This window comes from Danaus plexippus, chromosome 20 (assembly GCF_018135715.1).
Source record: "Danaus plexippus chromosome 20, MEX_DaPlex, whole genome shotgun sequence".
Taxonomy (NCBI): Eukaryota; Metazoa; Arthropoda; class Insecta; order Lepidoptera; family Nymphalidae; genus Danaus; species Danaus plexippus.
Window position 1 is genome coordinate 2,571,309 of NC_083550.1, and position 19,820 is coordinate 2,591,128.

Consider the following 19,820-nt stretch of genomic DNA (forward strand, 5'->3'; position numbering starts at 1 on the left):
AAGCCATTATAACGGCATAAATAAGGAATATAGAATTTCTTTCTGAAAAAAAACTTCTTACCTTCATAACTAATACACAATATGTCTCAGTCGGTCAAATATAGGGACACACAATAATCTCATATTTTTTATAGAGGATACAAATTAGCAAAGACTTAGACGTCAGCAGAAAAAATATTACTGACATTTTTATGTATGATGTTGCAAATTAAATAAATTAAAAGTGACCTTAATACAAAATAACAGGATATATTTAAACCTTAATTATTTTCTCTATTATATTTTCTTAATCTTTAGAATACATTACAGAATTAAAGGTCTTTTAAATTGGAGGCCACGGCCGTGTAATTGTAATCCATCGATGCATACCTTTTGTTACTGTTACATTTTCAGTTTTTTCCAATACTAATAATAAAAGAACTTTATTCAGAATATATATGAAAAATTAAATATTTAAATATATATTTTAATATGTATTAAATTATAAAAAATTAAATAAAAAATATAAGAATTATAATACCTTTATAGAATATTGTTTTTTCATATATAAAACCTCCAACACACTGGATGGATCAACAAAAGTTTTCAATTACCTACTACATTTTTATCAACAATCACGATCAAACAATTTATATAATCACCCTAATGTTTATTCTTATATAACGACTTATTAGAAAATTCTATAAAATAGCTTATAAATAACTGTTTTAAATTCGTCATATAAATAATAAACTTAAATTGTAAAAAATAAAAAATAATTATACTCACATTCGAACAGTTTTTCAAAGAAATTGAGTCTTATTTTCTTAATAGTAGGTATATATACGTAACCTTGATTATCGGTACTTGTAGATATATTTTAAAACAGACATTAACATAACTTAGAGAGATAAAATATTTTTTGTATACTCTAATAGTAATGAGCAAAGTATCGTAAAATATAAAAAAACATTAAATATAGACAATAGAATGTTTATGTTAAACCTGTTTCGTCGCGGTACGCATTACTCAGGAAGTTTTCTTCCAGATTTTATTTTCAATAACTTAGGTACGCAAATTCGTTGATATAAGAAGATTTATGAATGAAAAACTATTAACGCTCCGTATATGTAGTTTGACGATACAAATTTAAAATAGGTATACAGTAGGTGAAACAACTTTTCTTCTTCTTTTGACGCCTTTCCTCTAAATACTACTAAGTATCTATATAATTTTTGAAATATGTATATTTTTTTCAATCCAAAGAAGAATCTAGGCGTATTTTTTAATGCATCTGTGTTTTTATCTACTGTTTTCTAAGCAGATAAATTCGAAGAGTCCTATAAATTTTATCGAGATAATAACCTCAGTTATCATTGAACACTTGAATGGTAATGTTTTTATAAAATTTATTAACACAATATAAGTGAAGCTCCATCACTCGAGCGAAGGCAAACCGTACAATTACAATTCACAAGCAAACTTGTATCACTGACCGAGTTAGAGTATCGCAAACCGGTCGTCTTACAAAAATATTCTTACCATTGAATGAGTGTCTAAAAAATGGCATCGATAAAGTGTTTTTTAATCGTGGCACTGCTCTCATTCTGCGTTGAAAGTAAAGTCTCCACACCTCTTATAAAAAATGTAAGATTTTTTTATTTGTATTAATATTAAGCAGATAGTGACCAGTTATGTTTTATGTTGAATAAAGAGTACGAGAGATGGTTTATTCGAACAGTGTTTTGGAGTAAGTGGGGATAACTTGAAGATTGATGAGTATGTAAAACTTAAATATAATAATATGGTCTCATTATACACGACTTGTGTATATTGTATTATGCATATAGAAGGCTTTTTCTTAAAATTTACTTTTACTTTTAATATGGACTAGGTACTTGTTTGAATGAAAATTTTAATATTTTTGTTTAAGAAACATGCCGATGTTTTATTTTAAATTTACTGTAGATACATCAAGGAGGAGTTCTTTCTGAAAGTCCACTTTGGGTGAACGAAGAAGGTGCGCTTTACTGGGCCGACATTCTATCGCAGAAAATTTTCAGACTGGAAATAGATACTGGCAATGTCACAAGCAAATACATCGGTTAATAGTTTATTGAGTCATTGAAAGAACAAGCTTGATGCGATATGTGTATTAAAATAGAATGTAATAATACTACAGTGTTTCAAATATGTTTTAGGATATGGCCCCGTAAGCTTAATTATAAGGGTTAAAGATTATCCAAAATTACTTTTGATATCAGTCAGAAGTGAACTTTACTTTCTGAATTGGGATAATTTTGAAGGAGACAAATCTTTGAGACTCCTCACAGCTGTGGACCTCGGCCATCCTGATAATAGATGCAATGATGGCAAGGTCGACGCGAAAGGAAGATTATGGTTTGGTCAGTAAATTTTAATGGACTAAGTTTTTTATTATGTATAGAAAAAGTAGTATATTACTGTATGACTATTTTAAAATAGGAACACAATTTTAACATTTTCGATTTTAACAATAATCATAGACAACTTTAATGATAACAAAATCTCAAAGACTTTGTTAAAAATCATTTTATCATTTATGTATGATGATTATCTGCCGTAATATATTCCCTTGGATGGCGTAGAATGTTTCTGTTTTGTAGGTGTAAGGTTATTGACAGCATGACATTTCTTTACAGTTCATATATTGGTTCTTTTTCGATTTTAATTTGTTAATAAATACAACTTTCAGGTACTATTGGAAAGGAATCAGGGAGCTGGCACGAAAAAGACGCGGCCTCTGTATATATGCTAACGGAAAACAACTTCAGAAATCCGGAAATTAAAATCCGTCCAGTCTCTATTTCAAATGGAATTGCTTGGAGTTCGGATAACAAGTACATGATGTACATAGATTCAAGTGCTCGGGCGATTTCCGTGTATGATTTTGATTTGGAAACGGGAAAAATTGGTAACGAATTGTACTGATTCAAATTTCGTTGTATCTCTAACAGTTTTGAGACGTTTTTAATAACACTGTTTCAGAAAATGGCAGAACATTATTCAGCTTTCCAGCAAATAATCTGACAGGTTCTCCAGATGGAATGACAATTGACAGGGATGATAATCTGTGGGTAGCTTGCTTTAATGACGGCAAGGTATTGAATTTATGATGTCTTATTATCTAACATTTTCGCGGGTACACATTTAAATGACACTTTCATCTTCCCAACCCGCGACCATGGTTGCTGAAAAGTAATAGAAACGTCGGGAAAACGAAGAAAAAATACGAAAATAGAGTAAAATACGAATTAAATTGAAATTTATCAAATATTAATATTAAAATAATAAAAACTGTATAGTCATGAAGTCAGGATTAAAAAATATTTTTCAATATATTCTGAATTTCATCTAACAGGTGATAAAAGTCGATCCAAGAGCCGGTAAGCTACTCGAGCAGCACAGACTACCTGCAACCAAAATCACTTCTGTGATGTGGGGAGGTTACGATTACTCCACTTTGTACGTTACCAGCGCCAGTAAGGATTTGACAGGCAGCGAATTAGCTCAACAACCGGAAGCTGGTTCCGTTTTCGCTATAACCGGCACAGGTTCTTCCGGTTACCCCATGAACGAGTTTATTTTTAAAGACGCTGACAAATATTGATTGTTCATCATTATTCAAACATTTTATACTAAATAAGTTCTTAAGTTATTATATAGCATTAGTTAATTTTTAATTTTAGGAAAAATCTCCGTTTGATTAATTCATTTTTATTTTATTAAACGTCATATATTTTCAATGCAAATTTGCTTATACATGTAGTAAATCACTTATCAGATCTTTAACTTTTATTGTCTTTGATGGCCTTTCCACAGATTATAAAATATTTAAATACTCTGTAGTTAAAAATAGTAATTAAAATATGTATGACAGAATGTACTGTATAACTATAAATTAAAAAAAAAATGGTTTCCAATACAGGTAGATCACCAAAAATCCACTGCTTACCCAAGCCCCAATATACCGAAAGTAATATAATGTCCGAAACATCTCCCCAGTTATTAATTCGAACAAAATTAATCATTTTCAATAAAAATACGATATTAAACATAACTTTTTATTATGAACACCAACATCTAAATCTGTTGCAGCTGAAGAGCAGTGTCCTTAACACAAGTTCATTTTGAACTACATACAGTGAGTTTACAGTTTTTCATTCATAAATCTTCCACCATGGCGGTATCAACACAGGTTTATGAACGAAAAAAATACAATGAAAACTTGTGCTAAAGGAATAGTTGCTTGTAATGATACATAACAATACATTTATATAACAATACACGTTCAACATACATTTTATATACGAATGAGAGTTGAAGGGAATTCAATATCAAATTATTGTCTTAGGACCTGGAAGCATGGACGATTTTTTTTTTAATATGGCAACACTGATAATAAATATAATAAAATGTAGATAATAAAGGCAAAATATTCGAAATGGATTTTTTTTAACCTAACATATACATTTTAAGATAGATATAAACTTGTTTAAATATATAACGATGTTGATTATGAAGTAATTATCTAAATCCATGTCTTTTATTTAAATGACTTTTCAATAACCCGTATTCTGAGATTAAAATAGTAAATTAATTGGGTGAAACAAAATTATAAAGCGCGTGCCATAGATTGCTTGATTACAAGTTTATATATATATGTATATAGTCTGTACACTACATTTACTATAATCGACATTTATCTCAACGAATTGACACCCCTACAACACTTATCACTAGGATATTTATTTTATTGTCACATCAATAATTATATAACAATTAATTGTACTTGCGTTTTTTCTTAACTGCATGTTTATTCCGATTTGAATGTGTTTATGGTAGGAGTATTTGATATTAGCTTATCTGTCATGTCTATATATATGACAAAATTTTTAAAATATATATGTGGAGAGCGTCGTGAATTTGCTTAGATGAAAATGCTGGCATAATTTTAGATTTAAACCTCCGCCACAATCCAATATTTTTCAACATAAAAATAAAAAAAAATGTTTCTAAGCTTAACGTTTAACAGCTATTAAGATAAGCCAATGAATGTGTGATTGACAATGAGACAATTGGTGTTATTGAAAGATTCAAAAAAAGAATGTTTAAAACTACTGGTCGCTGAAACAAATATAAATCAATATAAGCTGGCAACATCTGTGTGGTTCTTGTAGCATGACTTCTTACTGTGATTTTGTTACTTTTGTAAATGCTGTTATATTTAATACTTGTAAAATTACTATATACTTTAACCACTAAATGTATTGTCAAATGTAATCAGTGACAATCTGTCATGTGGTAATAAGAAAAAATATAACAATAAATGCATGTACAAAAAAAAATAAATAGAAAAAAAAAGTAAAATGCGAGATTTATTTTCATGTCAATCTTCCCAATGCTTTAATATTTTTGAAATTAATTTATATAAAAAAAAAAAACAATTTTCCTAAACTAGCAACAACATCTTAAATATTTAATAAGCTAGCTGGCAACAAAATATCAACAATTGGTGTCACTGTTAACATTCATTGTATGAATTAATTATCTGTGTACATCAAACATAAATCTAGAAGATAATTAAGCGTATTTTTAGACAATAACATGATTTTTATAAATTCAACTAAAATTTATATCAATAAACATATAGAAGCAGGCATATTAAATATGGCATTGCGAGAGAAATTGATTATAATATCAAATTAAACAAACGTATAATATCACTTAGTCTCACTACTAAATTGAGCTATCTTATATAGTGGAACTTGAATCGGTAACATTATGAGTAATTTTGGAAGCAAATTAATATATCAATACAAATTAACTTTAAAAATGGCAGGTCTTTTAACATATTGATTGTTGTTAAATAATGAATAGAAAACAATAGTCAGTAATAAAATTTTGTTTAAAAGGAAAAGAAGTAAAATTGTATTAAAAATAAATCATTAAAGTCTACACAAAAAATTTCTAACAAAACCAAAATATAAAACGTATTACGAATCTATAAAGAGAGAAACTTGATCATGTGTATTTAATACGATATTTAATAAAAAAAATAAATAAATCATAAACGCTTTGCAGTTACGATTTAATAAATATAACCAAAATGTCTAAAGCGGGAATCTGAGGCAGTATTCAAATTGACAGCTACGTTTTTATTCATACTAAACGTCAAACATTAAATCAACTGTCTGTATACTCAGTCCCAAAAATATTCATTTTAAATATATATAAACTTTTTGTTTTTAAATTACCATGCTGTCACTCCGTTAGTAACAATAAATAGGTTTTAACATTTTTATCACTTTTTTTTTATATTGCCATTTTTATTTAAAATTCATTAGGATAAATAATTGAAGGCTTTGTTACGATTGAAATTCGACCATTCGTTGACGTTTCTATAAAATATATTTGGAACAGAGTATAAACCAGTTCTATTTGCATGGCTCGTTGTTATACTTCCGATGTTTGTATTTTGCTTTCTATTTATTTTATTCCCAAATAATTCTCAGCTAGACCTATGTAGTAAATACTTTGAGCTATGCCGAATAGCGGAGCTATGACGATCATACGACAGGCGCCGCCCTTGAAGAATGCTGTCGGACCTTCTTGGGTTAAGGTTTTTCTGGAAAAATAAATAAACAGTTACTACTGAATAAATTTGTTCATTTTGAAATCGAGTAAACGTTCAGTAATAGGTTTGATTGAGCGACCATATCAAAGGGTTCAATATTGCTACAGTATGTATAAAAATGCAATTTCATTTAAAAAATATTAGATTTTTCGTATGATTTTTACTTCTGTGTTGATGCGTGTGTGCGCGTTTTTATGGGTACGTGTGTGTGGGAATAGGTATGTGTGTACATGCGTGTATGTGGGTTTATGTGTGTGTGTACATGCGTGTATGTGGGTTTATGTGTGTGTGTGTGTATGTGTGTATGTGTGTGAGCGTGTTTCTAGTAACAGTATAGACTCACGTGATGCAGTCCAAGATGGACGAGTACTGTCTCTCGCTGCTTCCCTTGGCGATGGTCTGCATACGTGTCTTGACAACATCCAGCGGGTTCACCCCCAGCGCCGCTATCGACCCGGCCGAACAACCCGATATGAACGACCACCTGAACGAGGAATTAAGGTTAACATCATTTCTATATACATATTTGTTATACTTCATGTTTTTTTCCTCTCACTTTTGCTACACCACCTACAGTTATCTAATTCAATGATGTACAATAGTCAGATCTAAGATTTTCGTGAGTATTCATTTAAATAATACTAGTTTCATTTAGATGTACACTAGCCCTAATGATATTTGATTGAAATCACCGCTTCGTGATAAGACCGTCTCTTTTTTTTTTATTTACTATTATATTCCGTATTCTGATGTGTAATAAAAAATTCTATAACAATAATATAGTAATTTCAATAGTTTTATTTGTATGAAACATATTATGTTTGTCTATTGTCATTTTTATTTTCTTTTTTAATTCAAAAATTACTTTAATATATAATTTGTTACACACACGTAGTTTAATTAACGATTCTCTTACATTTACTAGTTCCGCAGATCTAACTGACTACCCTCATAATATTATTTAAAGCTAATCAAAAATTTAAAAGTAAAAAAAATCAATTAAAAATGCATCGCATTTATATAACATAGAGTACATTTTCGAAAAGCTCACCAGAAGGGCGGTGGGTCTGCCTTATTCTCCCTCGGCCCCAGATCGTTGAGGGTCGCGAACAGCGGGAAGTACACTATACTGAACGACACATCCCTGGCAGCTGTCGCTGTGATGCCCTTATAGAGACCGAAGATGCCCCTCTCGGCCAGCAGTTTACGTGTCAGTTGCATGGCCGTGATACGCTCAAATTTTTTACCCTCTGGAGACAATACAGTTCCATCGAAAACGCTTCAGACCATCGTTAATCTATCTGATCTGTGTAATGTTAAGCTTGTATAAACTTATTTGTCACCTTCATTTTTTTTTATAGAACAAATTTCTATTATAACATTTTCCAGAGACTTGTTAGTATCAGGGAATATCATTATGTTACATAATCAAAATAATTCCAGGTTATCATCGGTACACTCTTACCACAAGTTTTGCATCTTTACTACGTACGGATCGTTTTCAATTTTAATTATTAAAACCCGTTCACGTGATCAACGAGAATTAAAAACTACAAGTGTTCCGTATTTACTTTTTGAAAACTTGTACAAGATTGCAGTTCACCACTCATCCAACACATGTACAAACCCACACCCACCAGCCTTGGCCTGCGCCGCGAGTCTGCCGGCGTCCTGCATCTGAATCTTGAGCAGTTCCATGGGGGTAGTCACAACTATCTGACACGCGCCAGCCAGAGCTCCGGCAGCCATCTGACGTATTATTGGCAGAGACCTTGGATAGATGGAAATTATCGAGATAGAAAGATACATTTCGTGTAACACAAATACTATTCATCAATCTCTCGCTCCTTCTGTTTTAAAATAAAAAAATAATAATAACAGCTGGTACTATATAATAAAAAAAAATCTGTATTTAGTTACGTAAGCAGTGACTTTTATATATATATATATATATAAAAGTCACTGCTTTGCGAATAAAACAAGTTTTATCTCATGTCATAATTAGTAACAACAATGATCACTATCTTTCTCATGATGAAAAACAATTTAAACAAGCAGAATTCGAACCTGCGACTAACGGGCCGGTGAGAGTTAGTGATTCGCCACTTGAGCTATCACACGCTAGTACTGTTTTCTTAAATATATCTTCGTTAAATAAATTTTTCGAAATATTATAGAAATATGACAATATAAAATAAATTTATATATATTTTTAAATAAAGTATGGGTTCGAATAGCCAATTATTGATCAGAAGCTATGTCCTCCCCCAATAGCTTTTATTGATCGTGTATCATGTGAATTACGCTTCACAAAGCCGCGCCCTCTCTACAGACAAAAACTTCTCTATTGTTATAGTTTTATTTGAAACAATGTATTATTAAAATATTTATATTAAGATTTATTTATCAAACGACTGTATCTCGATTAAATCCTTAATTAATCTGAACGCGACTTTAAATCCCGTCAAAAATCTTGTTACTTTTGTTTTTTTTTTAAATCCTTTAAATTGAAATTAGGGCAAAGGTTTAAAATATTAGGTTGAAATGTATGTTAGGGAACTTTAAAAATAGAAAAAACGTGTTTTTTTAGATCGTTCAGTATGATTTACAGTATTATTACCACATAAAATGTGTAAACAACGATGTCTCGTGTATTTTATGATAACTAGATATTACCGGTCGGCCGATACTCGACTATAATTGTTTCGTTTAATTCCGATAGTAGAATAGAAATGTGAACATGTTTGAAATTAGTTGCAACACACATTGAGGAATCTGCGCCGATTATGACGTGTCCTGGTAGTTTGTGATGATTATTAAAAAAAAAATTAATACACTTATTCTCAAAAATTTTTTTTGTATGATAAATTCGCAAAAATTCTCTTAAAAAGACTAACAAAGTTTACGCTTCACGTATTTACGTTATGTAATTATGATAAAGATTGACATCATTAAAACGCATTACTATTATATATGCATCAATATAAAGTGCTCACATTAAACCTGTATACACTAATTCAATTAATAAACCCGTTTAATATACAAGGTTCGTACTGTTCAATTGAATATGATTTTGTATTTAAAGAATCCAGTTAAAGACGAGACTTTTATTGATCAAGCGGAAGTTAATTATAAAAAAGAAATGCCAAAAAAAAATCGCAGCGCTTAATCATAAAATAACGAAATAATTTAAAGTTAAGTAATTGTAATAAACTCGAATAATACCTTTGAAAGAAATCATAAAGAAAATACATATAATTGTACAGAGAACAAACGAAAATCGTTCACGATACAACTTAGTATTTACACATAAATAATGTGATAATTCAAACATACATAAAATATTATAAAATGTATAAATTTCTCCGACTCATTAAAACAGCATAAATATACAAAATACTACTTAAATAACATTTCAAAAACAAACGAAACACTGCTTCCAAGATTTATTAATAATATATTGTCTATTGTTTAGAATTTTAAATATATCGAAAACTATAAATCGAGGCGTGATTGTTTCATTTGTGCTGAAACAACGCACAAAACATAAAATGTTACTGCTCATCTTTAAAGAACAAAAACAATAAAAAAAAAATTACGAAAGAGGTTGTATATATTCAAAATGTGCAAGTCATGAAACGGTTTATACATTATTAAAATTTGTCAAAAATACATACCCGTCAGGCAAGGTTAGGTGGTATCTGAACATGTCGTTGGCGGCTAGCTTGATGGCCTTCTCAGGCGTGATCAGTAAGATGTTCACAGCTGATCCTCGGTACATACCAAAGTAACCCTCGGCCCGATACGTCTGCCGGAAGCAATCCAGCCTGGGAGACGCAACATTATAAATAAACCGTTAAAAATTTACGAGTGTAAAACTATTATTACAATTTGTCTATTTCTGAACTGTTTGTGACGTCATTGGTCATTCGCCAATTATTGGCAACATAAGGCACGATTATTAATCAATTCAGAAAGAATTGATTTTGAAGAAAGAGTATACGACCTTTTTTTGTATTTGAAAAAGTTTTTCTTACTAATTACTAACTTTAAATCTATACTAACATGTTCTTGTACTGCTTCTCTCCATTGGGGCCGACCGTTTGGTTCTGGAGTCGTGTTTTGACCAAGTCCAGTGGGAATACGACCGACACGCCAATGATACCAGCTATACCGCCATTAATGATCTTTGGAAGCAAACTGAAAATATATATAAGTTATTATCTTCTTATAGCTATAATATAAAAAAAACTATTATTAATTAAGTCTCTTGAAACAGCTTTGTGTCTTTGTGTCAAATAGTAAGAGCGGCATTGAATTTAACTACACAACTCAAAAAAGGTTGATTATCAATTGGTAAGGCAAGTTACTGGCCGTTACGAGTATTTATATTTATCAGAGTACATTTAATCATGACGAGTTTAAAATTTTATATCAAACAGTAATTATTATTTAAAAAAAAAAACATGATTGAAATTTATTGAAACGTAATAATCTACCTATATCATGATTAAGAAGCGTAAGATAAAAACTAATCTCACTCCGGTCGTCTTAAAAAAAATTCTTTAGTGAGAGTAAAGTACTCATAAGATAAAATGTTCTAAAATCCGTTACTAAGATATCCTCTCTTTATCTGCTACAACAGATAAGTAAATCAAATGACAGTTACATACCTCATATATTACGAGTATCAAGTAGAATAAGTCTTTACTCTAATATATACAGAGACTGTCATCACACAAGATGTCGTTTAACATATATTACTACGTAATATTAATTATATGTTAAAATATTTAATTAACACGCATGATATGGATTCAATATAAACATCTGAACATCTTTGGTTACATTAAGATAATAATTATTTGATTTTAGTAAACGTCAATAAAGGTTCACTATATGTGTTCACAACACTTTGCTGTGGGAGAGTTTAAAAGATACTAGGAAAAGCGAGAGGCAAATTAGTTTGTTGGATAGACTTAGAGAACGCGTTCGGGTCGATACAACACGAACTGATGCTATTCACGCTAAAATGGTACAACTTTCCACCCCTAGATAGTGATATGATCTCGTCATATTACTCAAAATTAAAATTTTCTATAATAACTGAAGAAGACCCTTCAAAAACTTTGGTGTTACAATGTAGGACTATTTCAAGGTTGCTGTTTATCTCTAATAGTGTTTAATATTGTAATTAATATCTTTGTTGATAAACTAATCAGCAACGAGAAAAAATGGGGGTATCGGTTTAGCCTTCGCTGACGATCTCGCAATACTGACACGTTACCAAAAATATACCTCATACCATTCGGGATTATCGTTAGGCGGTCAATGCGTTTCTACGGTTACGGAAATTGTACCATTTAATTTTCTCGGTAGTAAGATTGATAATATAGGTCATTCTCCATATTTAAATAGCTTTTTTAAACGATCTCAACAAGGTAGATAGCCAAAAGATCTGTAACGTCAAAAAAGCTTGGATCTACGACAATTACCTAACTTTACGTTTAAAATGGCCTTTCCTCGTCTATAATTTTAATAAAACCCTTTTGTCAGAATCAGATGCAGGCCTCATAAAGATGTTGAAGTTGTGGCATGGGCTTGCGTTAACGGCTGATTCATCAGCTTTATTCGGGGATCGAATAGTTTTGGAATGAGTCTAAAAAGGCCATCATAGCTCTATCAACACCTAAGAATTTCCAAGAGCTATATCCTGGGGAGATCCCATGATGACGTCGTTACATCGGTCCCAAAAGACAAAGATGCCCCAGAACTAGAGTCAAGACTTCAATTCCATAAGCAGTTTATGATAGGAGCACCAACTAACAGAATAGGGTTAGGATCAAGTAAGAAAGCCCAAGATACGGATATATCGAATTCGGCAAGACGAGAATGGTAAATATAAGATCCATGCAATGAGTTAAGAGATGCAGAACGAGTGGTTAGACATAGGAGATCCCATCCCAATAATACTAAAACGGGGCCCCTTAATTCATGATTGGTCGCCAGCATTGCTAAAATTTTATCTCAATGCGTTCCAAATGACTCTCCTTGATCAGAGTAATTTAGTAAAGGTACCGAAAAAAACTTGCTATATCTGTGGGAAGGCAGATGGAACTGCTAAGTATTTGTTGATGGAATGTAAGGTACTCTTGGATAGCGGTCAATATTCGCGTAGTCACGATAGGGTTCTGGAAATCATACGTGAAGCGGTTAGTCGTTCGGTAGCCAGAGCGCAAAGGGAAATAACCACAAAAGAGCGATCAGTGGATTTTTTGAGAGAAGGCGCTAGGGCTATAAAATCAAACGTCAAGCTTTACTCTATCCTTAAAGGCTTTGGATTGGACTATAATGATATATACGTATGAGAAACAATACAAAATCCCATAGGATATTTGTTTGTCGGCCTCCAGACCAGACATATTTATGTATTTGCGAATTTTAAAGCGCGTTGTGTTAATAGAGCTCACGGTTCCTTGGGAAACCACGCCATCAAGGTCAACTATTACGAACTCACTCGAAATAGGCTCATGGTGGATTTTTACGCGGTAGAAGTGGGAGCGAGAGGTATAACGGCTAAATCTCACTACAACCTGCTAAAAGACTTTGGCCTGTCCAGAACTAATGTCAATTCATTCTTGGAATGTAATTCGAAGACAGCCCTAGTAGGTTCTTTTCAAATTTGGTTAAGAAGAGAGAGGAGCTTGGATTGTGGAGGTGAGCGTTTAACGCGCGTTAGATAGGGGCCCCTTAAAACTACACCTGGGTCGTAAGTCCCAGCCACTGTTGAAGCACCTTTCCCTGTAACGCGCTGAACCCCTTGAATCCATTGAGGTTTCGTCTCATATATATAAATTAAAATGCTCTAGGTATTATAAATTTATGTAATCGAAAGACTTATGTATAGGAATTATACATAAAATCAATATTTATTTATAGGTGGCCAAGAAATTTTGTTATTAATCCTGTATTATCAAAGTACGGACTTAAAAATCCATAGACACATTGGCTTTAATATTCTCACTGATCTATTTAATTAAATTATAAATATGAACAAAAAGACAAGCTTATTTTTATGTACTATATTGATTAATCACATTATACTATTAGGTAAGAATTAATGTTAATGGTATTGTATTGTATTATAGAATAGAATATTCTTTGTTTGTCACAGAAGACGGTGAAGTACAAAAGACAACCTTATAGCTTATAAGTGATTTCTTCCATTTAACCAGCATGTGTTGTATTTACATACGCATGAGGTTGAAAATGTACAAAAATTTTAATTATAAAATAATATATGAACAAAACTCACACAATAATTTCAAAAGATTATGATATTAAGTTAATATTAATCATGACTTTTTTATTGATGAAGACAATCAGACTTTTTAAAAAAATTTATACTTCAGAGTAAATGGTTATAAATGCCATGAGCTGTCGGGGACTCTGATATATTTTCAAATCATTGTATAGATTACATAAGAATAATAGAGCATTGAACTCACACTTTCAGATAAAACACATCTCTATTTAAAACTTTCAAGTTACATTCTGCGCAGATTATGACGATTACAATTATTTGAATATTCTGAATAGTTGAGCGCTACCCATTTTGTAATAAAAACAATATACATATATTAGGCACACTAAATTATACTTAAATAGCAAGACGTTCACACAGCCTTCATTTTAATCTCTATGATTGTTAAATTTATTGAACATAATGAGACATGGTTTAAAAACAATAGTTAAATATTCATGTACCTAAACCAAACAGCGATGGGAATATGGTTTTGAAGTGAACACATTTTGTTATTCATATGTAACCTCAAAGTATGTACATATAATAATTCTTATTTATAAAAAAAAAAAATATTAATGTTCTGTTGCCATAAAGATAAAAATTCCTATGTGGACAAAAAATGGTAGTCATAAGTTTTTAAAAGTTATTCCTAAAATAACTTATGTATATATGTGTGTTTGAGTGTAGATATAACAAAATATATATTACGTTAACATAATATTATGAAAAGCTGAAACATTTTAACCTTTCAATTAGACTATTTAAAAATGGTGTAATTACTAATTAGTGTCAAATTTCAGTACAAAACAGAAGTCTTCAATTATGGTATCAATTCTAACATAGCCCATGTCTATATATTTTTATGTATGCCAATAACATTTTATACTATTGTAGACATGATTAAACATCTCAAATAACTCAGTTTATTATTACTTGGACAAGAATGATCTGAGAGATACTATGACGAGGTTTATTCAAATTACTCGTCTCTTAAATAAAAGAGTATTTAGATTGTGATAATTATTGTACTATGTTATAAAACCGACAAATGACCTATTTACATAATGCAGTTTAAAAAAAATCTAATATGAAATTGGAACATTCAAATATGTGGTTGCATTATAAAATTGTGTGTGTGCTATATTTTTTCAATACTTACTTAAACTGCTGTGGTGGAGGTTGGTTTTGATTTGAACCACTCATTTTTTCTAGACCTAATTAAAAAAATTGTGAATAAAAAAAAGGATTCTGTTAAGAGACGATTTTGTAAAAAGAAAAATGTATATAAATGCTAGTCGCATAAATTGTGTCCATAAAAAACTAGATAAATATAAGAATTTTAAATGATTTTTTTTAAAATTAATATAAAGGTAAATTTTAATAATTAAATATTCTTACATTTTAAGCAATAAACGAAACTAAAGCTAAGGGTAATGAATTTTGCAATACTATTATTATTAAAATATAAATATATTTACCAAAATTTTAAATAAAACATTGATTGATTTACGTAATCGAAACAAAATGAGTATTGTACACGTACCTTTTTTGAGTTAATGGTTATAAATTGTAAGCAAAAAAAAATTACAGAATATATGGCATGGCGAATTTTGACTTTTTATTCTAAATATTCGTCAAAACCAATCGATCACAGAGGCAACCGGAAGAGGTCTAATGTAATTGACAATTATACTTAAACGTCAGTGACAAAAGTCAGCCAGTAAATAGTGCTGTGTTAAACTATGTTCTTATCAGTTTTGCAGAAAAGTATTCTTAAATATTATTAATGGGTATGTTGTTAATGATAAAATTTATTTTCATGATACACCTTGTGGTGGTTTTTTTTTTATTTCAAGAGAGTGGTAAACTGTTTAATTCTTATTAACTATTAATAAGGGCAAATGGTAAAACATACGATAAAAAATTACTGTGAGTATTGTGTAAAGTGTAGTCCATACTGAATATTAACAGCAGGTTACATTTTACTGATGAAACAATTTTGTAAATCGCTACCATAAACATTAAAATATTTGTTATAAAAATAATATTTGAACTTTGAGAAACCACATAAAGTTTTGTAGTTTTTAAATTCCGTGTATTAAACTCACATTCTATGAAATTGAATGAAATTTTAAATACTATCTAATGTTTGTTACACAAAAAATAAGTTCATAAAAAGGTTTGGAAGTCGTTTTGTGAAGTGTAAATATTAAAAAAAAAATATAACGAAAACGCTTTTATGTATCCTTCTTTTTTACACTTATCAAAAAAAGAAGTAAAGTTTACGCATGGAAAAAAATTGTAATATAAATATAAAAACATGTTTATTGTATTAATGTCTTGCTATAAAAAAAAGGTTATTATGTATTTCTATTAATTACTTAATAAGACTTATCACGTGTCTAAGTAATAATCATAATTCTGTTTACTAATAGAAAGTTCTTATTTATTACTAATAGTAAGTTCTTGGGACTTTGTCCGAGTGGACCTCGGAAATGAATAAGGTACTTAAATAAAATAAAAATCGTAAGCAACTGGCAACACCAATTGTACTTTGTGACACATGACTTTTAAAAAAATACAAGTTACAAGTTCCATGCCTTGTTCTTTAGGAAACTACTTGAAATCTTTTATTCCGATGTTTACTTTATTATTTAATTGATCCTACACCGTGACCCAAACCTCAATTTATAAAACAACACGATGTAAACTTAAGCTACCATTATGTTTAATCGTATTTGATGACAAACGAATAAAAAGAAAAGTAACTGGAGACTGAAATTTGGAATAAGATTTATTATCTATATACAAAAATAAACAAAAAATATAGAAAAGGTTTTGTGCCAAGAAAATCGAAACATATTTTAAAATACTGCCCCAATAAAACAATGTTTGTTAAGGACATATACACATGTATATAACATATTTTTTTTTGGAAATCGCTCATCTATGATGATGATGTTAGGTTTTACTTAATTCGTTTTCGAATTTATATTTTTATATACTTGTATGATAATAATTCTAATACTTATCAAGTATTGACGACTCGATCGAGGCCGTCGCCTCCCGTCGTAGTAGTTAAAATTTAATACCTATTTTATATGACAGAAATATTTTTTTTAATTCACACTGATTGATATTTTCGTCACTATCGCATAAAAAAAAGATTATATCAAAAATTAAATAATACCATTAAATATGAGGAAAGTAGAAGTTTTTATTAGTGTTTCTATAATTATTTTGTCCCACGTAACTATAACTTTCAAAATTAACCATCTCTAGTTAGCCCTTCGCTAGATCCCTTCCGTATGTTATACTATAAAACCTTATCAGCCAGCGTCCCTAACAACATTCTTCGAAGTAAGAAAACCAAGTCGACTTACACCACTTAATAATCAGCTCATATACAATGTCTACAAAAGTAATGGTGAGGTTATTAAAATATATTTCAAATCAGGTTTTTTTTTAATTATGTTTATATTTATTTTTTAATAAGGCTTTTTTACCAGTCATTTGTCTTTTTATGCTTTTGTAGTCTATGGAATAATTTTAGATTCAATAGGAAAATTCTTTAGTAGAACGTAAACCCCATAATGTTCCTAACTTTGTAATAATTTCGCCACCTACGACTTCATTTCTACCTTCCAGCAGGTGGAATGACAGTCAAGCACCATCCAGTCTAATTTTCAATAATTATATTTATATTCTTAATAAGTAAATTTAATTAAGATTATAATTAAATTAATATATATTATTTAAGACTAAACCCGTCATTCTTATTCGGAAATTGTTGAGAAGCAGTTGTCTGATTTTTATTTACAGATTATTGCTATTATTCTGGCGGCCATTGCAGCCTGCTGGGCACAGAAAAACACTGACAAGAGGAGTGCCACTGGCTGGGATATTAGTAGTTTGATACCCGGCTTAGTTCAAGTGTCTGCTGCACCAGTTAGTGGTAAGAATGAACTAATATTGTATATGTCTAATGTCTATTTACACAAAACATTTCAGACGGAGGAGTATTTTAAGGATTTGAAACCGTTTTTATCCCACATTAAAACAATAAAATCTGTTTTCCACGATGCACCTATACATATAGAAACATGTTTGTATGTTCACGTTGTGTACGCTTAGTCCAAGCTTTCATAGTCATAGTGCATTTATCAATTTTTTTTATTCAATAGCCTACGTTAATAGTATTATGTACTACGTTAATGTATTGAGCATGACGGTGTAACTTGGTCTAAGCATAATATCAGATAAGCTCAGCTGATTTCAGCTAATAAGCTCAGGACTATTTACAAGCATTTAACATAACTTTCTTTTTCTATATTATAACTAGATTTTGCCCGCGACCTGGTCCGCGTTAATTTCAGAATTAATAATATATGTATAACTGACGGGGCGAACTCTATTCCACCCTGAAGGCCATAAATAACCAGATATTAGATATTATAAGTTTATTTTACTTTTTCGATCAAACAGAATTAAATATCCTATGGCCGTCTCCTGGTTCTAAGCTATCTCCCTACCAATTTTCTACTATATCCCAACAGCCGATCTTGAGTTATAAATAGTGTAACTAACACAACTTTCTTTTAAATATATAGATATATTACTTTGTATGTAATGTAATAAGTATTGCTCTGATTTTGTCGGTTGTATGTAAATTACACTTGTTGTGATATAGCCAGCTGGCCATCGGATACTAGCTCGGATGTAGCTGGTGCTATAGCAGCGGCGAAAGCAGCAGCGTCAGCAGTGATGGCCGCACAGCGACAAGTTGCTGCCGCCAAGCACGCTGCTCTTGAACAGCAGAGCATGGCCAGTGCAAAAGAAGCTGAAGCTGCACATGCTGCTCATAAAAGGTATGACATAAGTTTTAGGAATACATTTATTCATAATATTCAAGGCACTTAAATATATAGTTGTTAAACATTATTTAAAATAAAGTAATTTGAATCTTGTATCGATCTTGTGAATTTATAACGACATTTAACACAATTACCTAAAGCATTAAGTAAAACAATAATTATTATAAAACTGCATATTTTTTTACTAAACCAGCGAGGAGACAGCTCGCGCCGCTCGTGCCCAAGCTCTCGAAGCTGCACAAAGCGCTGTGCATGCGCAGGCGCAGCTTGCATCGGCTAAGGCAAGGGCAGCGGCTGCTCAAAAGATCGCTGCTGCTAGAGAGGCGGCAGCCGCTCGCGCTATACAACAAGCAGCTCAGAACCAGGCCGCGAAACTGCAAAATGCTGGTAGGAATAAGGATCTACGCACACTTAGTAAATTATTCCATAGTATTATACTTCAATAAAATAATATACAATATATATATCCATCTTAATAAAATTTTCAATAAATCCGTGTTGTCGCCTCTTAAGCATTTACTTTTAAACGTCACTTCAGTTTACTCATATATTATCTTGTTAAGATTAACTTCTATGTTATATGCATTACAATAATTCTGACTGTTCAATTATTATAAACCCCTTAGATTTAGAAGCCCTGAAGCTATCAGTGATCCAGAGCTCAGGAGCTGCAGGTGCTGCAGGTGCGGCACAACATGCTGCAACAGCCGCCGCAGCTGCTCTCAAACCAGCCAGCTGGACTCCTTCCTGGAAGACCTGGACATCAGCTGGACCTTGGGCCTGGTCTTAAAAATAACTGAAGAATACCGTTACTTTGTTTCGAATTCTGCGAAAAAGTGCAAATCTATAACATTAGCTAGTTGTAATTTTTGTTTTTTTATTTTTTGTCTGTGTATTTTCAAAATAAAGTTATAAAAATAATTCTGTAGTTATTTATTAGAAAAAACACTGTAAGCGAAGAAATATGTTGATCAAATTACGAATA

The 19,820-nt window shown here is 30.9% G+C and overlaps 3 protein-coding genes across 4 annotated transcripts; 2 read left to right on the forward strand and 1 right to left on the reverse strand.

Moving 5' to 3' along the window:
• Nucleotides 1–1,350: 1,350 nt before the first annotated feature.
• Nucleotides 1,351–3,803, forward strand: LOC116774020 (regucalcin-like). The gene is made up of 6 exons (XM_032666624.2): nt 1,351–1,626; nt 1,948–2,083; nt 2,181–2,384; nt 2,714–2,932; nt 3,007–3,119; nt 3,380–3,803. Exons 1-6 carry the CDS (start codon nt 1,543–1,545, stop codon nt 3,626–3,628), a joined length of 1,005 nt encoding a protein of 334 aa, XP_032522515.2. The 5' UTR covers nt 1,351–1,542; the 3' UTR covers nt 3,629–3,803.
• Nucleotides 3,804–4,068: 265 nt separating this feature from the next.
• LOC116773919 (mitochondrial glutamate carrier 1-like) lies at nt 4,069–15,660 on the reverse strand. 2 transcript variants are annotated; one of them, XM_032666498.2, is made up of 8 exons: nt 15,505–15,660; nt 15,121–15,175; nt 10,721–10,855; nt 10,333–10,482; nt 8,293–8,426; nt 7,707–7,905; nt 6,999–7,139; nt 4,069–6,646 (listed from the first exon to the last, which is right to left on the reverse strand). In XM_032666498.2, exons 2-8 carry the CDS (start codon nt 15,162–15,164, stop codon nt 6,508–6,510), a joined length of 942 nt encoding a protein of 313 aa, XP_032522389.1. In that variant the 5' UTR covers nt 15,165–15,175; nt 15,505–15,660; the 3' UTR covers nt 4,069–6,507. The 2 variants fall into 2 exon arrangements, with proteins under 2 accessions (XP_032522389.1, XP_032522390.1); XM_032666499.2 differs by lacking the exon at nt 15,121–15,175 and having other exon boundaries at nt 15,505–15,640.
• Nucleotides 15,661–16,903: 1,243 nt separating this feature from the next.
• On the forward strand, nt 16,904–19,756 carry LOC116773920 (uncharacterized). Its single transcript, XM_032666500.2, has 5 exons — nt 16,904–17,388; nt 17,784–17,916; nt 18,652–18,829; nt 19,029–19,222; nt 19,462–19,756. Exons 1-5 carry the CDS (start codon nt 17,371–17,373, stop codon nt 19,623–19,625), a joined length of 687 nt encoding a protein of 228 aa, XP_032522391.2. The 5' UTR covers nt 16,904–17,370; the 3' UTR covers nt 19,626–19,756.
• Nucleotides 19,757–19,820: the final 64 nt, after the last annotated feature.